Source organism: Macaca nemestrina, chromosome 11 (assembly GCF_043159975.1).
Source record: "Macaca nemestrina isolate mMacNem1 chromosome 11, mMacNem.hap1, whole genome shotgun sequence".
Taxonomy (NCBI): Eukaryota; Metazoa; Chordata; class Mammalia; order Primates; family Cercopithecidae; genus Macaca; species Macaca nemestrina.
The window spans coordinates 135,793,058-135,813,034 of NC_092135.1; the positions used below are offsets into that span (position 1 = coordinate 135,793,058).

Sequence of the window (19,977 nt, forward strand, 5' to 3'; positions counted from 1 at the left end):
CCCCGTCTCTACTAAAAATACAAAAAAAATTAGCTAGGCATGGTGGCGGGTGCCTGTACTCCCAGCTACTCAGGAGGCTGAGTCAGGAGAATGGCATGAACCCGGGAGGCGGAGCTTGCAGTGAGCCAAGATTGTGCCACTGCACTCTAGGCAAGACTCCTTCTCCAAAAAAAAAAAAAAAAAAATTTATTTTTGTGTTTGCAATTATAATAAATAAATTTTAGCATACATCTGCATAGCATATTTGGTGCCGTGAGCCTCCTGTGGGGCGGCTATTCTGCTCTTAACAGATGCAGGCTGGAGTGAGTAGCTTGGGGATCAGGACAGGGGAAAGCACAAAGACAGGTCATTAGATTCAGAAAGTGCTCTTCACGGAGTATCTGTTACCTACAGAGCGCTTCAAGTCACTCTGGCAGGTGAGAGCATTTCCGTGACACTGTACCTCCAGCAACTCCCCTGTTCTTTAAGGAATTCAATGTATTAGCAACGTAAATCTAGATTATTACTCTTTTTATGTTAAATTCAAAGTTAATTTTATTTAAGAGCTAACCCCCAGTGGGATAAATGTATGTGTTAGCAATGGTCAGGAACACATTTTGGATTTCTTTTTCGGTGTTCTTTTTAAAAATTCAATAGAATGCATCAGGGATCGAACTCAAGAGTTTTGACGTTGCCTTCCTTGTTTGTTTTCCATCTCTAATGCCCTTTACATGTGCTCTGTCTTTTGACTCGTGGAGAAAAAACATCTAACATTATTAATCCAAAAAGTTGGCAGGGGACTTCTGCATGGTCCAATGGGAAGGTGACAGACGCTTTGATAACACTGCGTGGTAGTCATTAGCATTCGGACTAGTCACAAGTTACCGTTTTCATAGGGCATTTACCCTTGTATCTTATTTATCCTGTATTAGAAAATTCTAACTTATGTATGTCCTCTTTATTTTGTTCTCTCTTATGGCAGTGTTTCTGGAGAGCTTGTTAGAATGCATGTTCCTGAGCCCTTTCTCTAAGTATCCTGATTCCCTAGGCAGGGGCCCTTGCTTGTGAGAAGCATGCCAGGTGACCAGGAAGCAGGTGGTCTGCGGACTCCCCTCTGAGACCCAGTCTTGGAGCATGGAACCAGCAAAGTGAACAAGCTTATGTACCACTTAAAGCCACACAGTACAATAGAGCAAAGCTTGTTGAACATCAGAGACCCAACTTAAGATGAAGTTAATATGCTGCCTGTGGACTTTTTGTTCTAATATTGGTCAGTTAACTGTCAGTGCCCCTTGCCCTTTTACGCCACGTAAAAATAGCCCCACCCATCTAAATACAGCGCAAAAAACACCATCCAAGAGGAGCAAGTTAGCAAGAAGGTCAAAGTTCTTCTCCCTATGGAGATATAGTTAACAAGATCCTATAGATTTGGGAATACATTCAAGGAATACAGCCCAGGAATAGATTCCTTATGATAGAATTCCATTACCACAGACGTGGTCATGGAAACTGCTTTGCAGGCTTTCCTGCAGAGTAACAGTTTTTCCCGGGTTTTCGTGGAAGCCTGTAAGTGGAAAGGTGACAAATGAGAGGATACTGTCATGCTTCCGGCTTGCCCACCTTCTGCTCCATCGCTGCAGGCTGAGCTGGAGAACTGCAGTGCAAAGGACAGGGTTCCTCTGCAGCGCTGTGTGTTTCATAAGCAGCGCTGTGTGTTTCATAAGCAGCGCTGTGTGTTTCATAAGCAGCAGTGGAGAGCCAGAGGCCTTGCTTATGTCATACATTTCTCTTCCTCATTTATTAGTAAAGTCAAAGTCATCTGAAATTGATTAACGTTAGCCTTCATTGTTATATTAATTTCTTCTGGAATCTAGTTTCTGAAGAGATAACAAGGGATTGAGATCTACAATTTGCAAGTCCTTGACATGCATTTTCATGTCAAATAATCTTGTTGCTGAAGACATGAGAGGAAATTAGTCTGAGTAAAACTCTTGCCAACCTCCAAAGATTTTTACTATTAATTTATTTCAGAAATGTTTTAATGTTACTCATAGAGTTCTCAAATTTAATGTGGAAGGATTTCTACACTTCTTTTGTTTCCAAACTTCAAATTGATTTCTTGATTTGTTTTGAGTTAGAGCAAAGATAAATATATAGTTTGATAGTCAAAGTTTCATGAATCTGGATTTATAATCTGTTTGGAAATTCAATATTTTTTTCTACTTTAATGTCATGGCTGCAAAACATGTGCTATGCAGCACCCATCCCCTGAATAAGGAACCACATTCAGCACCTCCCACGTGCCCGGGCCCCTTCCATGTATATTCAGGTATCCGCCCAGTCAGCACATGCTTCATGAGAGCACTGTTCTAGGTGCTTGAGATACTCATTTTCATCTCGTTTAATCCTCACGATGGCTTTGTAATGTATTTATTATTATGCACATTTTCACGGCTGAGAAAGCGGATGTTCGAGTGGATTAAATAATTACTTAAGGTCACATGACAGAACTTCTGTCTGGAATTTGGCCTCATGCCCAGAACCTGATGGCGTCTCCTTCCATTTTTACCAGTTGTGTAGACTGCTCCTCCTTTTTCTGTCCCGAGAGCTGGTTTTGTCTCTGATGTTGGACAGTTCTTATTTTGAATCGGCAGAAATTTCCTTATAGATGAATTAAGGGGCGTTTAGAAAGCCCTTGCTTTGACTTAAGGGAACCTAGGCTGGGAACTGAGAAGAGAGGGATGATAGCATCCACTTAATACGATCGTTCTCCTTTATTCTGGAGGACACATTATGAAAGTATTAAATATGTGTTCAGATTTCATTTTGAAAAATAAAGTGGGAGGGCTGGATGAACGAAAAACTAGTGTAGAGGCTATACCCCACGGTGAACTTTTGCATTTCACTATAGATTGCCTGGAAATGATTTCTGAGGCTGGGCGCGGTGGCTCACACCTGTAATCCCAGCACTTTGGGAGGCCAAGGCGGGCAGATTATGAGGTCAGGAGTTTGAGACCAGCCTGACCAACATGATGAAACCACTTCTCTACTAAAAATACAAAAATTAGCCGAGCATGGTGACGCACGCCTGTAATCCCAGCTACTCAGGAGGCTGAGGCAGGAGAATCGCTTGAACCAGGGAGGCAGAGATTGCAGTAAGCCAAGATCGTGCTACTGCACTCCAGCCTGGGCGACAGAGTGAGAGTCCATCTCAAAAAAAAAAAAAGAAATGATTTCTGGATCTTCTGAATTATGGCTCATAGCATCACAATGTGCCATAATTTTCAAAGACCCTCCCTGAACCAGGAACTGAAAACTCATTGACTCAGACCGAATCACTACCCATCGGCCTGGCATGTGGCGACTTGCTAGCAGAATGTCCACAGCGCCACCATAAAACCAGAAACAGAGCCTGACAAGGAAACAGCCACGCCAAGCCCAAATGTTCCACCCCGCAGAGGGACTTGGTGCTGCTTTAAGACTAAGAGTGACATGCGACGGGAAGCCTACTGACTTGGTTAGCTTGACTGCTGTTCTCTCCTGAGCTGTGGGGGAGTGGACGGGGGCAGGGATGCAGTTTGGGAGCTGCTAGGACTTGTACAGTCCTGGGCTGGTCGTTCACCCACTCCACCAAGTAAGCTCACCTTATACCTGGTTGGTTCGTCCCTGCTGATTTGTACCTGTGAATTCATTTGTGTACTGATGTCAGTTTTTCTCTTTTCTTCATTGAAACAGACAAATGGTTATGATGGAGAATTGTATGGATCACAGTCCCTGAATAGAAGATCTGGCAGGGTTAGTATAGTAAATTTGCATGGCTCAAAATTCAAATAGGTTGTTTCAAAGCTTCTAGAACTAAAAACTAATTGCTAAATTTAAATTTAGCTTCTTTGCTGTTTTTAAATGTTAAAATGGGTCTGTCTTTTTTTTCCTAGCACATGATGGAATGAAAGATAATGTTTTTCAACTAGCAAACATTCTGAGAATGTTAGCCCTCCACCATTCTGATTGTTAGTATAAGGGGTAGATATTGATAAGAACCTCAAGTTTAAAAAGATCTGAAATTAAAGATTAGCTCTTTCATTACTGTATTCCCCTGGGTGTATGTATATAATATGTGTATTAAGTGTATTCAGCTTTCAAAGATATTAAATCCAACATTTTCGCAGTCTCCACATCTCTCACTTGTAATTTTAATGTTTGCCTTAAAGGCATGTGTACAAGAACCTGTGTTTTTCTGGAGAGGAAAAGGAGAAGAAAACAATGCAGATGCTTGGAAGGCTCCCAGTTAAGGGGTGGGAGGCAGGAAGAGCTGGTGGAAGGAAAGGGTGATGCTCTAGGGGGAGAGAGAGGGAGTGGTGCCAGTGGCAGGGGCATTAGGGAGACTGGACGGGGTGGGGAGGGCTTTGGATTATCAAGGACAGGAGGTCATTGGGGATTTTAAAAGGTTGCACTGGATACATTTCCATCAAGCTTCACAATATCCCACAGGTCCATTCCGTGTTAAATGGCCTAAAAATTTCCTGTTCTTATGCTTCATTTTTTTTTCTTTTAGTAATATTCCTAATTGTGTAAAATAGTATTTCTTGTCATTTATCTTAATTATGTTATATTAAGATATCATGTATACACTTAAATTATACTTTTGGGCTTCAAATGAGTGACCCACCGTTACCTTCTTCCCTCTCCCTGACCAAACCAGTCTTTAGCTTTCTGAAACCAGCTGATCAAGTTGTTTTTATTTTATCATTCCTATTTACCTATTTGGCATTGCATGCACTTTAATATTTATTTATTTTTTGAGACAGAGTCTTACTCTGCCGCCCAGGCTGGAGTGCAATGGTGTGATCTCAGCTCACTGCAATCTCTGCCTCCCAGGTTCAAGTGATTCTCCTGCCTCATCCTCCCGAGTAGCTTGGATTACAGGCACCCACTACCATGCCCAGCTAATTTTTTTGTATTTTTTAGTAGAGACCGGGTTTCACCCTGCTGGCCAGGCTGGTCTCGAACTCCTGACCTCGGGTGATCACCCACCTCGGCCTCCCAAAGTGCTGGGATTACAGGCGTGAGCCACTGCACCCGGCTGGATGTGACATTTTTAAAATGTATATTCAAGACATGTAAAGACGGCCTGCAGGACATTTTCCCTGTGTGGATAAGGGCTCTCCAGTGGACAGGTGGCAGCAGGCTGTCATACTCCACCCACCTTTCTGGCACCGCAGGGCTGAGCTATAGCCCGCAGGTGGGCTGGGCTGAAGAAAGATTGAAAATTTTGCAATAAATGGAATTTTAGTTACCTAAGGAGATAAGTAACAAGGATAATTCAGACTAGGAGTTTACTGACAACACAGTGTGAAACTCAGTAATCACGAATCGTGCTAGAAGATGTGAGATTGCGAAAAGCAGTACTAGATACACCCCTGGCGTCACCAAGACATAAACACTGAAATAGAAAATACAGCTTAGAATCTCTAGTTGTTCAGAATCTCTGCTGTACTGTTTGTGCCTTGCGTCTTTAGATAAACTAGCATTCCTGGGCTCCTAGTATTGGCTCGGTTGTGCGGTTTCATGTTCGCCTTTTGAATGGGGTGGGGGCGCTTTGCAGTCATAAGGAAGTGCTTGTCACTGAAACATGTTTTCTTCTTTGGTGCTCAGAATTCCAGCTACAGCGGTGACAGCAGATTCTCTACTTTGTCATCATCCAGGGAGGAGAAGTTGGTTGGTTTCCATTTAGATCTTTCACATCCTCCCTTCAGAAACCGCAGGTTTTGTAGCATGCAATCTTGTGTGTGTGGATTCAGCTCTACTTTTCTCTTTCAGTGTCTGTTTGACGGATTTTTGTTTGGGTAGCTGCGTTATTGACGTGAAAAGCAGTAGTTAACATGAGCTCCTTCATTCAGATGCACTCCAGTGTGCTGCGTTTGACCACGCCAGCTCGAATGTGAACTGTGGCATTCAGCTGGCTGCAATGAAAGGACGTGTTTTTGTGTATGTTTTCTAATTAGAATTAATCAAAAGGAAAAAAAATAAGAAGAATGCTCCTGAATTCTTGAGTTTCTGAAAACAGAACTACTTTGAAGAGTACATGCAAACTTTTTGGTGGTTTCTTGGGCATGGACTCGACTTGGAAGGAAAATCCAGAGTCTCATCCAAATCCACATGTTTACACAACAGTTCCTTCCCATTCTCTATAAACATGCATCGGTCTTGATAAACATAATTTCTACATTGTTTAAGAGCCCTAAAATTGCTGAGGCTTGTTGGTGTTTGTTTAGGTTCAGATTTACTCAGTAAATTGGGACTAGTTTAGGTAGGAAAATCAAGCAGGCCTGGGATCATCACAAAGATAAGCGGGGGAGGTGGGTGCTCTCCAGGCACTGACATCTAGAACAGAAGCCACTGGTACTGGAGACCTGTACAGTAGTGAACAGATGAGTAAATAGAATGAGAGGGAAACTCTGGTTTTGCCAGGAAATGTCACAACAAAGGATGTGAACTGAACCTTGATAAATAGGAAGAGCCGAGTGTGGTGGCTCACGCCTGTAATCCCAGCACTTCGGGAGGCCCAGGCGGGCAGACCATGAGGTCAGGAGATCAAGACCATCCTGGCTAACACAGTGAAACCCCATCTCTACTAAAGATACAAAAAATTAGCTGGGCATGGTGGCACGTGCCTGTAGTCCCAATTACTCAGGAGGCTGAGGCAGGAGAATCGCTTGAACCCAGGAAGCAGAGGTTGCAGTGAGCCGAGATTGCACTACTGCACTTCAGCCTGGGCAACAGAGCGAGACTCCATCTCAAACAAACAAACAAACAAATAAATAAGATAGATAGATAGATTCCTGCCTGGGCAACAGAGCGAGACTCCATCTCAAACAAACAAAGAAACAAATAAATAAGATAGATAGATGATAGATAGATAGATAGATAGATAGATAGATAGATAGATAGATAGATAGATCGATCGATCGATCGATCAAATGAAAAGAATAGGAACTAACCAGGTAGAGCCTAGAGGGGAAGCTCTTCAAGGTGAGTAGCCATTTGAGCAGAGGCTGTGCAGAATGGTGAGAACCCAGGAGAGGCGCCACGTGACTGAGCCCAGGGTGCTGTTGGGGCCATTCTGTGGACCTGGTGACCGCAGGAGCAGCTCCCCCACTGAAATCAGACTTAATGACTAAGTGCTCTCTGCAACAGCAAAATCTCCCCTTGAATTAAGAAAATGCCCAAAGCCTTTTTCAAGGCACTTAGTCATTAATAAAACTTTATTTCCAACTCATTTTTGATAAGCTGAGTTACTTGCTCTAAAATAAAGATGGCAATAAATATCTCATCCTTGGATATGAACAGTTCACCCAAGTTCAGCCTGCATCTGACTCACTTCAATCCATTTAAGAGAAATAACCCACATCCAAAGGGTTAAACGTCAGAATGAGAGCCGACTCATTCGAACAGGGCCACAGCAGAACTCGCCCTGAGCCCTGGGTGCCCATCATTTGCTGCCTGAGGGCTCTTGGGTTCACCCGCCCCACCAGCCCTCAGAACTTTTCTGGGAATTGCGCTCTGTAGACACCTATTCCTGCCCAGTAGGTGGTACATTCAATTTTATTTAAATATGGTAATGGAAAGGTATCAGCATAGAATGTAGTATTGATGACTCTTCCTAACATCAATTAAAATTTATTTCAGTATTTAATATGAATTAAATCTTTTTTTCTGTGTATAAACTCAGAAGTCCTAATTTGGCCCAATCTCCTAGTTTTGTCAGTTGCCTGGCCCAGCTGTCTTTATTTCCTTCCGACCCTCATTCTCTCCCTCCCCCGTGAGTGCATGCCCGTCACTGTTTTGGTTGTGTAAGGTCGCTGGACTGATGCACCTTTGCAATGCCGTGAGGGGTGTGAGCCTCTCTCCCCTCTCTGCTGCCCATTTGCTCTGATTACAGGGACTCTCCGGCTCCAACCTTGGGCTTCCCGGTGGTGGCTTGGCTCCCACACCCCTCTCTGCCCCAAATGGAAACTGGGTCTGTCTCCTTTTTACATCACTTTGTCGCTCCTTCCCTTTCCTTCTGTGCATCACTTTAATTGCTGATTACATTTAGTGGATACTTCAGCCTCCTCCACACAAAGTCACAAGAGCAAAGCTTAGCAACTGTTTTAATTGGCTTGACTAGTTTGCTAAGACTTTTGTCAATCTTTTAGAAAAATGCTTGTCAAATAGTTGAGAACCTAATATAGAAAAGGAGACTTAAGGAAAAGGAGGGTTTTATTAAATGCGTATTTTCAAAAACTCGAGTCCAAAAAATTGGTCTCTTGGGTCTCTCCTCCTTTTCCAGCAATTGTTCCCCATTTGGGCTTTCATTTGTTTTTTTTTTTTTTTTTTTTAATATTTTTTCTCTTGTAAATGTGTCCAGGAAGCAATTTGGAAGGTTTTTGTGCATAATCTGCCTCCTTGGTCTCTGAGAAGTGGACAGAACAGTGTTATTTCTTTGGCTCGGTCTCCCCTCTGTTTCCTGTTTTTACAAGGTGGGGTTTAGGTCCGGCGCTGAGGTGCTCGGCCTGTTAGCTATAGGTATCGAGTCTCATTCTAATCCAAGGAAGTCGGTGTCAGGGATGAAAGTACACATGCTATTTGGAGGCTGAACTTTCCTCTCCCTTGCATGTCGACCGGAGCTGCTGAGGGATCACCACCTGGCTGTGCACCTTGCCTGACTTGCTCAGTGTGTCCTGGAAATGAGTCTGGATTCTGTCCCGTGGCACAGTCTCTGACACTGGAGCTGCCTTTGTGTCCCAGCCTGTCCCCTCACCAGCACTGCCTCCCCCGACATGTGTGCTAGGCAGGATTCTCCTTTGACAGGGATAGACTGCGGCCCCTCTGGGGGTGCCTCCCACACCGGCTGAGGCAGCCTTGCAGCGACTCCCTTTGTGTCTTGAAGACGGTCACTGGGCCCCTCGCATAGAAATAAAGACTTTCCCTGCTCCTGTCTTCACATGTTGGACATCTGCGTACCGCATACTGCCAAGTGTGTCGTTAACCTTGGATTTGAGCTGTGGGTTTTGTTGCTGTCAGTGTGTTGACCTTGTCACCATTCTGTCTCATCCCCTGACTCTTTCTTCCAGGAATGCCTGAGATGACTAGAAATGATCTTGTTTTTAAAGATGCTGGGAAATTTACTGTTTCAAAGTTAAAAATCATCTCATTTATCTTTCTTGTAAATTTTGGATTTGCATCTATCAAATTTACAGGAAACACAGTGCCTTGATCGGTTTGTTTCCATCTAACCACTGTCCAGCAGTTGGCTGTGGTGAATGCTGAAACTATCGTGTCATTTGAAACTGTCGTGCCTTTCACTGTCATTTGTTGCTGTTTTTTCAAGGCTTTTAAAACCTGCCATTTGCTTTCATCCTCCAGCCCTCCTGTCTGTACAGCGCTGCCCGGCCTTCGGGAAGTTACCGGGTGCGTGTGCTGCCCGCCCTGCTTCTCCGCGCCCACTCCCACTGTGCATGCACCGCCCCCACCAAGCCCAGAGCTGTGGATGTGCCTGTTTCCAGCCCCCTGGGGGAAGTTGCACCTTCAGGTGGAGTTTACATGTGCCTGTGGGGAATGTCTGTCCCCTTTGGCCGGATCTGGGTTTTCTCTCCCCCGATTGCTGACTGCAGCTGCCACACTGCTCTGTCTCCAGGAAGCCTTGTGTTCGCTGGGATTGTTAGGAACGGAACAACAGCAATGTTTACTTTACCTATTGGCGGAAAGAATGGTGGCTTTTTAATGCTTTGGTAACCTGGACAGATACTAATCCATGTTACTCTATTACTTTGGCAATTTCCAGTTTTAAATATAAGTACTTATGCTATGCAAAAAATGTAAATAAATACTCAAAGTACCTATATTGTCTTAATAGCTTTTTTTTTTTTGAGACAGAGTCTCCCTCTGTCACCCAGGCTGGAGTGCAATGGCATGATCTAGGCTCAGTGCAGCCTCCACCTCCCGGGTTCAAGTGAGTCTCCTGCCTCAGCCTCCCAGGTAACTGGGATTACAGGCACGTGCCACCACACCCGGTTGATTTTTGTATTTTTAGTAGAGGTGGGTTTAACCATGTTGGCCAGGCTGGTCTCAAACTCCCGACCTCAGTTGATCTGCCTGCCTCGGCCTCCCAAAGTGCTAGGATTACAAGTGTCAGCCACCACACCCAGCCATTAATAACTTTCTGAATTTCCATCAGATTGCATACTTATGTGTTAGATATATTAATAAATGACTGAGCAAACTAGTATGTCCTCAGGGGAAAATAGGGAAATTAAAGTTCCTTTACACCGGGCACAGTTTGACATCACCATTTGTGGCAGTGTCAGCTCCTGTTTACCCACATTGATTAATTAAGTAGCATTTTCCAGTTAACCAATTACTCTTTCTTCTACTTAGCAACTTTTAAAGGGTTATAAAATATTTAACATTAAAACTGTAATTAACATTATTTGATATTTTATCCCAAAGTCGCTTCACATAAAAGTAATTTTCTAAGCATTAAGTATGAGAATGCCATGACAGAATTCAGGATATGAGAATTATCTGCTCATTTTAACCCGGATTAACAAGTTTTTACTTAGGCCTGGGATGTTTTTCAAAATAATGGATTTAAATGGTCTGTTGGAGATTAAATTGCACGCCGCTTGATAGCAGCTAAAACCCGTCTCTCCAGGTTTCCTTGTCGCACTCTGCAACCCTTGGAAGAGCTGGAAAGGTGGTTCTGAGCCTCCCCTGCATGCTTTTCAGGCCATGCTCCTGGCACATGTCAGTTTTTCACAGCTTACGTTTTCAGTACTTTCTGGGCACTCGGAGAAAGGAAGAGTGCCCATCCTGACAGTCTCTTTTGGTCGCAGGCGTCTGTGTTGGATGAAGGCAGCTTCAGTGGGGCCCGACGGGGCAGCACCAGTGGCTCCCGTGCTGTAAGGCGCTTTGGGTGATACCGCCTTTCCCCCCTGCCTGCTGCATGACCTGGGGATGCTCGCTGGGCAGGGGGGTGACTGGCCATCCTCAGGAGGAAGCACCGAGTCACTGGGCTCACCACCACCTTCCATTATAATGAAGGTCACGAATAATGTGAATCGGGAAACCTCTGGTTGTTGGTTTCATGTCCTCACTCATTAGGGAGACTCACTTGCACTGAGTTTCATCTGCTCTCTTTGCAGCACGCCAACAATACTAACAGGTCGTGAAATCATCTTAAACTAATACAAACAGAAAAAGGGCAATTTGGCAGGCCACACATCATTTTCATCTCTGAATAGTTGAGGAAGAGGAACAAATTTTAAAAGTTGGACTGTTACGCATATTTCGTTCCCTGTTTTTATTTTGTTGTCTATCTCTTTCTTTGATTTGAAATGATAGGCTCAGCTATGAGAGTAAAAATGTAGTAGATGCACAATAAACATTTGTGAATGAATGAATGAGAGAAGCAACAAGGTAGAAAAATGAGATGGACTCTGTGGAAGTGGGGAGACGAATTTGCGTGTCCCTGGGGCCCGTGGAAAGGGAGCCTTCAGTGCTCATCAGTGCTCCCTGGCGGTGGATGCGCCTGTATTCAGAGGCTCCTCCCCAATCCTATAAAAATGGCTTCAAGCTTCCAGGAAATAGAATTATTTACTAAGAAATACTTGAAATGCTTTTAGAATTTTGCTTTTGAAGTTAATCAGCTACTTACTTGGCTAAATCCAGTTTTATGACTTACTATGCCATTTGGTCCAGCCATCGTGAATATTCATGAATTCTTATGATGTAAGCCAGTCTAACCTACAGTTTTCTTTAAAATGGAATTTATGAATGTTAAATCCAGTAGTTGACATAGCGTTCGTTTTTGTTGACAACTGATTACACATTTATCAATTTTTATATTGCATAAGTTGTTCAGTATTTTGCAGCGCACTATACAACATATGTTTCCCAGTTGGTAAACATTTTCATAGGCCATTAGAAAGCTCATAAACCATGCGTGAAGAATGAAATAGCCCTGCCTGTGATGTGATGGATAAAGCACAACTAAATGATTTTCTTTTATCAGAAAAGAGGGAGCATACTAATTCAAGAGAAATTTCCCCCAAGCACCAGCTGGCTTTCTGGTGTCCTAAGTAGGGACTCGAAGATCTGGCAGGACAGAGGGCTCCTGATGCTCTCTAGATGCTACTGCGTCACCAGCCCTAGTGAGTCGTCAGCCCTAGGTCCTTGGCCCTTATTGCTCTTCGGCGAGCAGTGATTTCTGTGCTCTTAGCCCCCACAAGAGTTGCCTGGGAGTGATGGCCTTAGAGAGTTAAGAAAACAGAAGGTCATCTTGTCCTGGCAGCACAACTGCCTAAAATAGGGATGATCAGCTCTGCTTGGGTAGCAAATTAGCATCGTGAGGAAGAGGGAAGGGGCAAGGAAGTTCCTGACCTCCCAACCTCTCCCATCTTTTCCCTGGAACCCTCACAGTTCCCCTCCAAGTGGATCCTCCATTCCTTATGTTTACAGGAGGGCCTTGGGAGAGAGCCACCCCTGCTCTCAGTCCAGTGTGTAGGGAGGTTGCGGCCCAGGATGGTGTCCAGAGTGGCCCCGGTGCCCAGGCCTGAGGTCCCAGCCCCAAGTGGTCATGACCTCAGGGTCCAGGCTGCCCCCAGGCCTGCACAGACAGCCCTGGTCCTACTGTGGAGGACTTGCCCTGCCCCTGGAGGACCAGGAATTGCCCCCGTGCAGCTCCTGAGTATGAAGTGACTCTCTTCAGTGTTGTGACAAAGCTGGGACATAGTCATCACCAGCGGCCTCATCTGATCCAGGAGCCGAGGAAGTTGTTTCTGGCAGAAAGTGGAAACAGAAGAAGCCCAATATGTACCCCCTTTCCTAGTCCTCAGCTCCTCCGCGTGGCCCACGTCCTTACTTCCATGTCACTTCCTAGTCCTCAGCTCCTCCGCGTGACCCACGTCCTTACTTCCATGTCACTTCCTAGTCCTCAGCGCCTCCGCGTGACCCACGTCCTTACTTCCATGTCACTTCCTAGTCCTCAGCTCCTCCGCGTGACCCACGTCCTTACTTCCATGTCACTTCCTAGTCCTCAGCTCCTCCGCGTGGCCCACGTCCTTACTTCCATGTCACTTCCTAGTCCTCAGCTCCTCCGCGTGACCCACGTCCTTACTTCCATGTCACTTCCTAGTCCTCAGCTCCTCCGCGTGACCCACGTCCTTCCATGTCACTTCCTAGTCCTCAGCTCCTCCGCGTGACCCACGTCCTTACTTCCATGTCACTTCCTAGTCCTCAGCTCCTCCGCGTGACCCACGTCCTTACTTCCATGTCACTTCCTAGTCCTCAGCTCCTCCGCGTGACCCACGTCCTTACTTCCATGTCACTTCCTAGTCCTCAGCTCCTCCGCGTGGCCCACGTCCTTACTTCCATGTCACTTCCTAGTCCTCAGCTCCTCCGCGTGACCCACGTCCTTACTTCCATGTCACTTCCTAGTCCTCAGCTCCTCCGCGTGACCCACGTCCTTACTTCCATGTCACTTCCTAGTCCTCAGCTCCTCCGCGTGGCCCACGTCCTTACTTCCATGTCACTTCCTAGTCCTCAGCTCCTCCGCGTGACCCACGTCCTTACTTCCATGTCACTTCCTAGTCCTCAGCTCCTCCGCGTGGCCCACGTCCTTACTTCCATGTCACAGATGACGGGCTAAGGAACTTCCACAGCCACGTGGCCAAGAAGAGATGGAGCTGTGATTCAGACTTAAAGCTTTCTGACTTGCATTAGCTGCACGGTCGCCACGTAACTCCTAAACATAAGATGCACGTGGACCATGGCGATAAAAGACTTTTACTTTGTTCTTTTCTGCATGATTAGGTCGAGTTGGAAGGTTTGAGAACTGCTTTTGCTTAGGGAAGCTTGGGTGGGCAGTAAGCTCTATTCACAGCAGTTCACTGTGTCTTTGCACCATACACCTGGGCATGAATGACATAGAATGTGAAGGATTTACTGCGGACGGAGTTTTCCTCTCTCATATCAGGAAACCCTCAGGCAAAATTCTTCTGCTTTAAAGTGCTGACATTAAGTGTTTTCCTTTATTTTCAACAAGAAAGCCAAAAAGTGAGTCTAGGAATACTGGCGATTTTCTTGAATATATCGAATATGGCATCGATGCTGTACATGTGGTGTGAACACAGCAGTATTATCTGTATCTTAAGCAACACCTTGCACCTAAGTGTAAGTATATAGTAAACATGTATCAAATAAAATAGAGGTGGATGGGTCTGGGGAACTTGCCCATCTTGACCACAGCCCTGTACAAGATTTAATGCTTTCAGTTGACATTTGATGGTTATTTTAGTCTACAGTTGAAATCATTCATTCATTCAACAGGTATTTCTTGAGTTTGCCAGGCCTCATCTGGTCACTAGCCCTGGTGAGGGAACAAACTAAAAGATGGTATTTGAGATGAGATCATGAGCACCCCTGAAGATCTGGGCTTCCTTACAATTCGCAAGCAGGGCACTCCCTGCAGGTCCCCAGCAGAGCCTGTGAGGCCAGCAGAGGGGTCTGTGCCCGGCACAGTGCAGGGTGTCCAGGGGCTGGAGTGGAGGGACTTCAGCAGTGGCGGGGCTCGCTGTAGGGTGCTGCATGGGTCTGTCTTGAAGGTCTCCTCCGGGCGTGTCGGAACCTAAATAGTGTTCAAATCCTGCCCCTGCCCCTCCATGCCTTGCTCAAGAAGAATATGAGAATGTTTATAAGAACGTGAAAATGTATCTAAGACCAGCAGATGTGACTATAAATCAAAGTTACAAGGGCGTGGCTTCCAGATAATGGAGTTGCTGGTATTTTCCTTCACCAGAAGTGAGAAAGTTCAGATAAATGGATAGACAGATACGTACATAGCAACCACTCAGGTAGAAGGTAATCTGGCAATTTAAAAAGCCATACATAATTTTGTATTAACCCTAAATCTCATTTTGCTTCCACTTGGAAAGATAGTGGAGAAGCAAAAATGTTCCCTTGCTAAGGCGCCAAGCACCCTGTCCGAGTCTTCAGTTTCTGTGCCGGAAGGCAGCTTAAGTTCTCAAAACAGTCATTTCCACATCCACGAGGTGACTTTCTGTGTCTCCACTGGGTGCGACTGCACACCCAATTGAATGGGTGCTTTGTGTTATTTTCTTCTTCCTAACTCTGAGAAATTCTGTGTTCCTCTGATAATGTGATTTTTTTTTTTTATTAGTGAGCAGTGATTTGAATATGCGTTTGCTGTCTAACCCTAACTCTCTTTTCCTTGCCGTGCGTGGCTAACCTCCACCACTCACGCAGCATGTTTTCTGTCGGCCTCTGTTCTCCTTGCTCCTTTGCTGACCCTGTTCCTTTCTTTCTGGCTGCGTGTCCTGACGGCGGCTGTGTGGGCAGCCCTCGGAGTACAGCGGCCACCTCAACTCCAGCTCCCGCGCCTCCTCCAGGGCCAGCTCGGCCCGGGCCAGCCCTGTGGTAAGTTGGCCTCCTGGCCTTGCTCCTACTCAGCGTCATCCTCCCTCCCGCTTCCCTTTACCCTCCTCTTCCAACGTCTCCAAATTTAGAATATTACTCTGCGGTGATATTATTAGGATTACACTGCTCAACTTTTCAAGGACCATGAAATTGTTAGCAGTGCTTAGAGATGGGGATCTTAGAGGAGGGAAACTTTACACAAAGGGAGAAAATAATATAGCCATGTGCACGGATGTGTGGTTTTCTTTTTATGATTAAAAATTTGAAGTATTGACTCCTAATGTTTTGCTTGAAGTGTTACCTGTGATCAAACCCAGACAGCGTTTAAGGTAAAGCATGATCTGTAGATACCGGGACACTCCCAGTTCTGCCCCCGTCATTCGTTACCCTGCTGGTTCTCAGATCCTTCGAAATGTGTGGATTTACAGCCCTGCATCCTGTTTGTCACTCAGCATGGCCCAAATTTTGTTTCGGAAAATAGGAGCCCTGTTAGGTCATCTCCAGCTCGTGAAGTCTCATTATTATGTGTTTTTCCCTGGGTTGTTGGAATTTTAGATACGGTTTTACCTGATCTGATACTCGAAGGTGACGCTATCACTCTTTTTAAAGGAAGAGTTTGCAGGACAGTTTTGGCCTGGGGGGTGTGGGATTGGAGGAGGGGAGGTGGGCTTGTGGCCAGGGAAGGGGCTCCAGGACAGTTTTGGCCTGGGGGGTGTGGGATTGGAGGAGGGGAGGTGGGCTTGTGGCCAGGGAAGGGGCTCCAGGACAGTTTTGGCCTGGGGGGTGTGGGAATGGAGGAGGGGAGGTGGGCATGTGGCCAGGGAAGGGGCTTCAGGCTGCACAACCCGACCAGGGTTCCCACCCTCAAGAGCCAGTGGGAAACCTTGGGGAGAAAAAGCAAAGATGGGCAAAGCTTCTCTGTTCGTTTCCACCCATATCGAAATTTCCAGCCTGAGCTGGGTGTGGTGGCTCACACCTGTAATCCCAGTGACATGGGAGGCTGAGGCAGGAGGATTTCTTGAAGCCAGGAGTTGGAGATCAGCTTGGCCAACATAGGACGATCTCCCCATCTCTAAACAGTAATAAGAAAAAAATTAGCCAGGTGTGGAGGCACGCACCAGTAGTCACAGCTACTCAGGAGGTTGAGGTGGGAGAATCGCTTGAGCCCAGGAGTTCGAGGTTGCAATGAGCTATGATTGCGCCACTGCATTTCAGCCTGGACAATAGAGTGAGACCCTGTCTCTAGAAAACAAAAACAAAAACTTCTCCCAGCCATAGAGCAATTAAAATGTGGCTCTTAAGTGACTTACTGAACACCATACTTCAGCATGCTGATCCCTACAATTTCGTAATGTTCTTAGTAATCAACCAAGAAGTCGCAGTGCTGAGACCTCCGCTTACGCAGATGTACCTTGTTTGGCGGGCTTTTCCTGTTATGGTGCTGGTGATTTGTGTTTTAAATTAGATGCAGTATCTTAGAACTGTGAGGTTTCCTACCTCGCACCTGATACCTGCATTCAGGTATCAGCAAATGCAAGTATCAGCTTCTTTGGGGGAAGAAAACCCAGGGTCTCTGGCCACTGACTCTGAGGCTATGTTGCAGAACTGCGCAGCCTCCACGCCACCCACTATTTTCATGACCCCGAGGCCACGGCCCAGGTGCCGTTCATCACTGTGCAGCATGGCTTTCCTGTACTAGAGGAATGTTTCCTCCGTCCAGCCGTGGAGAGCAGGAAAACAGAGTTCAAGAGGGGCGGGCATTACAACAGCAGTGCCTGTTTCTCTGGGGGAGGACTCTCCCCTCTGTATAAGTTGCAGACATCCAATCTTGTCACGCATTTGGCTCTGCCCAGCTGGCCTCACAGGCATTTGAGTTTGTGTTCCACCCCTCCCCATCCCAGAGCCCAGCAGTCAGCAGTGAGAGAAGGCGAATGTGTGCAGGGAGTGCGAGGCAGCAGCTACCGTGCAAACTCCAGGGGCACACCGCCCCCCAGTAAGTCTCTCCCCAGAGTGCATCAGGCAACAGGAAGATCCTCAGCTGTTCGTTATGACATGATTTCCCATTTTCAAACCTGACAAGTTGGTCTTGATGCTGTTACTCAAATAACCGAAAGTAAATGGTTGTGACCTAAGACGTTTCAGATCACAGACTCAGTAAGCCTGGCCAGCCCTTACGGCTGTGTCTTCCTTTAAGTTGGGATCTCTGTATTATCTCATGCTCTATAGTAGAGCAATAAACATAAGCTAACTTATGTGATCACTTAAAACTACCAGGAAGAAACATTTTCCATAATAAATCTAATGTAGAATTGCTTTGTCTTCTCACACTCACTTTTCAGAAAAGAAAATATAAATATTGCCAGGCGCGGTGGCTCACGCCTGTAATCCCAGCACTTTGGGAGGCCGAGGCAGGCGGATCACTTGAGGTCAGGAGTAAGAGACCAGCCTGGCCAACATGGAGAAACCCCGTCTCTACTAAAAATACAAAAATTAGCCAGGCGTAGTGGCGCATGCCTGTAATTCCAGCTACTTGGGAGGCTGAGGCAGGAGACTCACTTGAACACAAGAGGTGGAGGTTGCAGTGAGCCGAGATCACACCACTGCACTCCAGCCTGGGTGACAAGGCAAGGCTCCATCTCAAAAAAAAGGAAAAGCAAAAAAATATATAAGTATTTACAATTGACAGAAGAATGTTGTGGCTTTACTTTCAGTGAATCCCAAATACCCTTAATGCCCTCCATACCCTCCGCCTGGTTCCATTGCCCTCCGTACCTTCTGCCTGGTTCCAGTGAGACATGACAGTTGAATTTTGTTAAGCATTGTCTTTATTCAATCATATGATGAGGTCACAAAATAACAGGGCTCAATATAGCCACTTAGAGATTCAAATGACGCAAATTTCTTTGTCATATGAAACTGACTGAAGAGATTGAAATGATACAAATTTCTTTGTCATGTGTTTTCTAAATTTGCAGAAAATTTACTCACAGGTATAGTAGATGATCATAAACAGAGAGATGTGGGTTCAGCCTTCCTGGGTGTCCTGGGACCTGATGGGGGTGGGTGATCTCCTTATATCTGCTCTTCCTTCCCTGAATCAATTGCTCAACTAACAAAGGTCAGTTGATTGTGAGGCGGTTGACACGCTTAGGGAACAAAGGTCAGTCCTGCAGTGAGGGACGGGGCTGTCCCCTTCCTCATCCTGGGTGCCTTATGTCGGTTGGGGACCCCACATCTGATGACACCTCCTGTATGTGGTTCTTAGAATGCAGATGGGGTGTCTCTAGAGTGCAGGGCAGTTCCCTAGGGGATGTGGTTATGATATCCCTTGATTGATCGTGTGGAGGATAGAAGAACGGTGAGTACAGGCGGCATCCCTGGTATCTGAAGAGAGCCTGGGAGACAGAACTAAGCTAGCTCATTTCCATAATTTCTAAAACTCGTGGTCTTCTTATACTGAATCGGCTCCATTTCTGTTTTCCGTCTTGGGACATTAACACCATTGCTGGTATATTTTGGATCTCCTGGGACGACAGAAAGTGCTAGTGGGTGTATTTGGCCTTGTTAATGGGAAGAAGCCAGGAGGGCCTTAATGGGACTCCCCGGTCCTTCTACCTGGGAGGCACGAGCAGCAGGTCTTGGGCAGGGCCTGGAGTAAGCGTGGTGGCAAAGGTGAATGACCCTCCAGTCTGGCCTTCCTTGGGGTCACATGGAGCAGGCAGTGCTCTGAGGCAGGGAGTTTCAGAACCCGGGTTCAAATGTCACAGCTCTCATTCCTGGTTTGGGACATCTAGCTGGCCATGTAAACTTCTTGTGCCTCCTCTGGAAAGAGGGGTCATGATTCCCTCAAAAGGTAAAAACAAAAAAACAAAGGAAAAAAAACACACACACACACACACACGGTTACTTTATTTCTCCTTGGCTGGGGTTAGCCAGGGATGGGATACGGTTGTTGTAGCGAGGGCTCATGGGAAATGCTCCCAGGCCGGTGACTTCATCAGGAACATGTATCCAGGGCCAGTATGAGTGAGGACAGAAGACAAGAAAAATGTGGAGTCAGACAGGGTCAGCCCTGTAGGCTCGGTAGGGAGCCCCGCCCTGGGTTTGGGAGACACAGGTGCACAGGTGAGCACGTCACGCCCGTTAGAGGTGAGGGAGGGCTGGTGCCCCCCGAGGGGTGGAGGGAGGGCAGTGCTATTAAAGGGCAGTAGTAACCAGAAAGAAGGAAGTGACTGCCTGTCCCACTTCGAGAAAATGAAAATGCTTCAGTGTCCAGAGACCGCCACCAGGGTCAAGACCTAAAGTTTTCTCCACCCGCTTGGTCCTCCCAGGGTCCTTGGGAAAGCAGAGAGGGCATCAGCCCCATGTCAAGACAGACATAGAATACTGTTCACCTCATTCTCATCTTCGTCCATGCTGTGGATGAACTGTGTTTTCTTCCTCTCCAGCATGGCCAGGATCTTCTCCTTGAGGAAGTTGTGTTTCACTCATTCACTGAGTGTTTATTGAGTACCTAGAATG

The 19,977-nt window shown here is 46.2% G+C and overlaps 1 protein-coding gene and 1 long non-coding RNA gene across 38 annotated transcripts in view; one reads left to right on the top strand and one right to left on the bottom strand.

The window, feature by feature from the left end:
* The window catches only part of LOC105473834 (LRR binding FLII interacting protein 1), a 170,549-nt gene that overhangs the window by 105,419 nt on the left and 45,153 nt on the right, over window positions 1-19,977 (top strand). For 10 of the 37 annotated variants that reach the window (XM_011727947.3, XM_071073671.1, XM_011727913.3 and 7 more), the window contains 5 exons: window positions 3,715-3,774; window positions 5,635-5,697; window positions 7,922-7,999; window positions 10,857-10,922; window positions 15,379-15,456. The exons of 10 other annotated variants lie outside the window; for them this stretch is intronic. In XM_011727947.3, the coding sequence (XP_011726249.1) occupies window positions 3,715-3,774; window positions 5,635-5,697; window positions 7,922-7,999; window positions 10,857-10,922; window positions 15,379-15,456 (345 nt within the window). Of the gene's footprint in view, window positions 1-3,714; window positions 3,775-5,634; window positions 5,698-7,921; window positions 8,000-9,387; window positions 9,433-10,856; window positions 10,923-13,186; window positions 15,457-17,998; window positions 18,815-19,977 lie in introns of those variants that run through there. 17 more of the 37 variants (XM_011727927.2, XM_071073667.1, XM_024790419.2 and 14 more) reach the window with 9 other exon arrangements.
* Window positions 9,639-18,518, bottom strand: LOC139357265 (uncharacterized). The gene is made up of 3 exons (XR_011610186.1): window positions 18,445-18,518; window positions 16,433-16,528; window positions 9,639-9,715 (listed from the first exon to the last, which is right to left on the bottom strand). It is a non-coding gene; the product is annotated as an uncharacterized lncRNA (long non-coding RNA).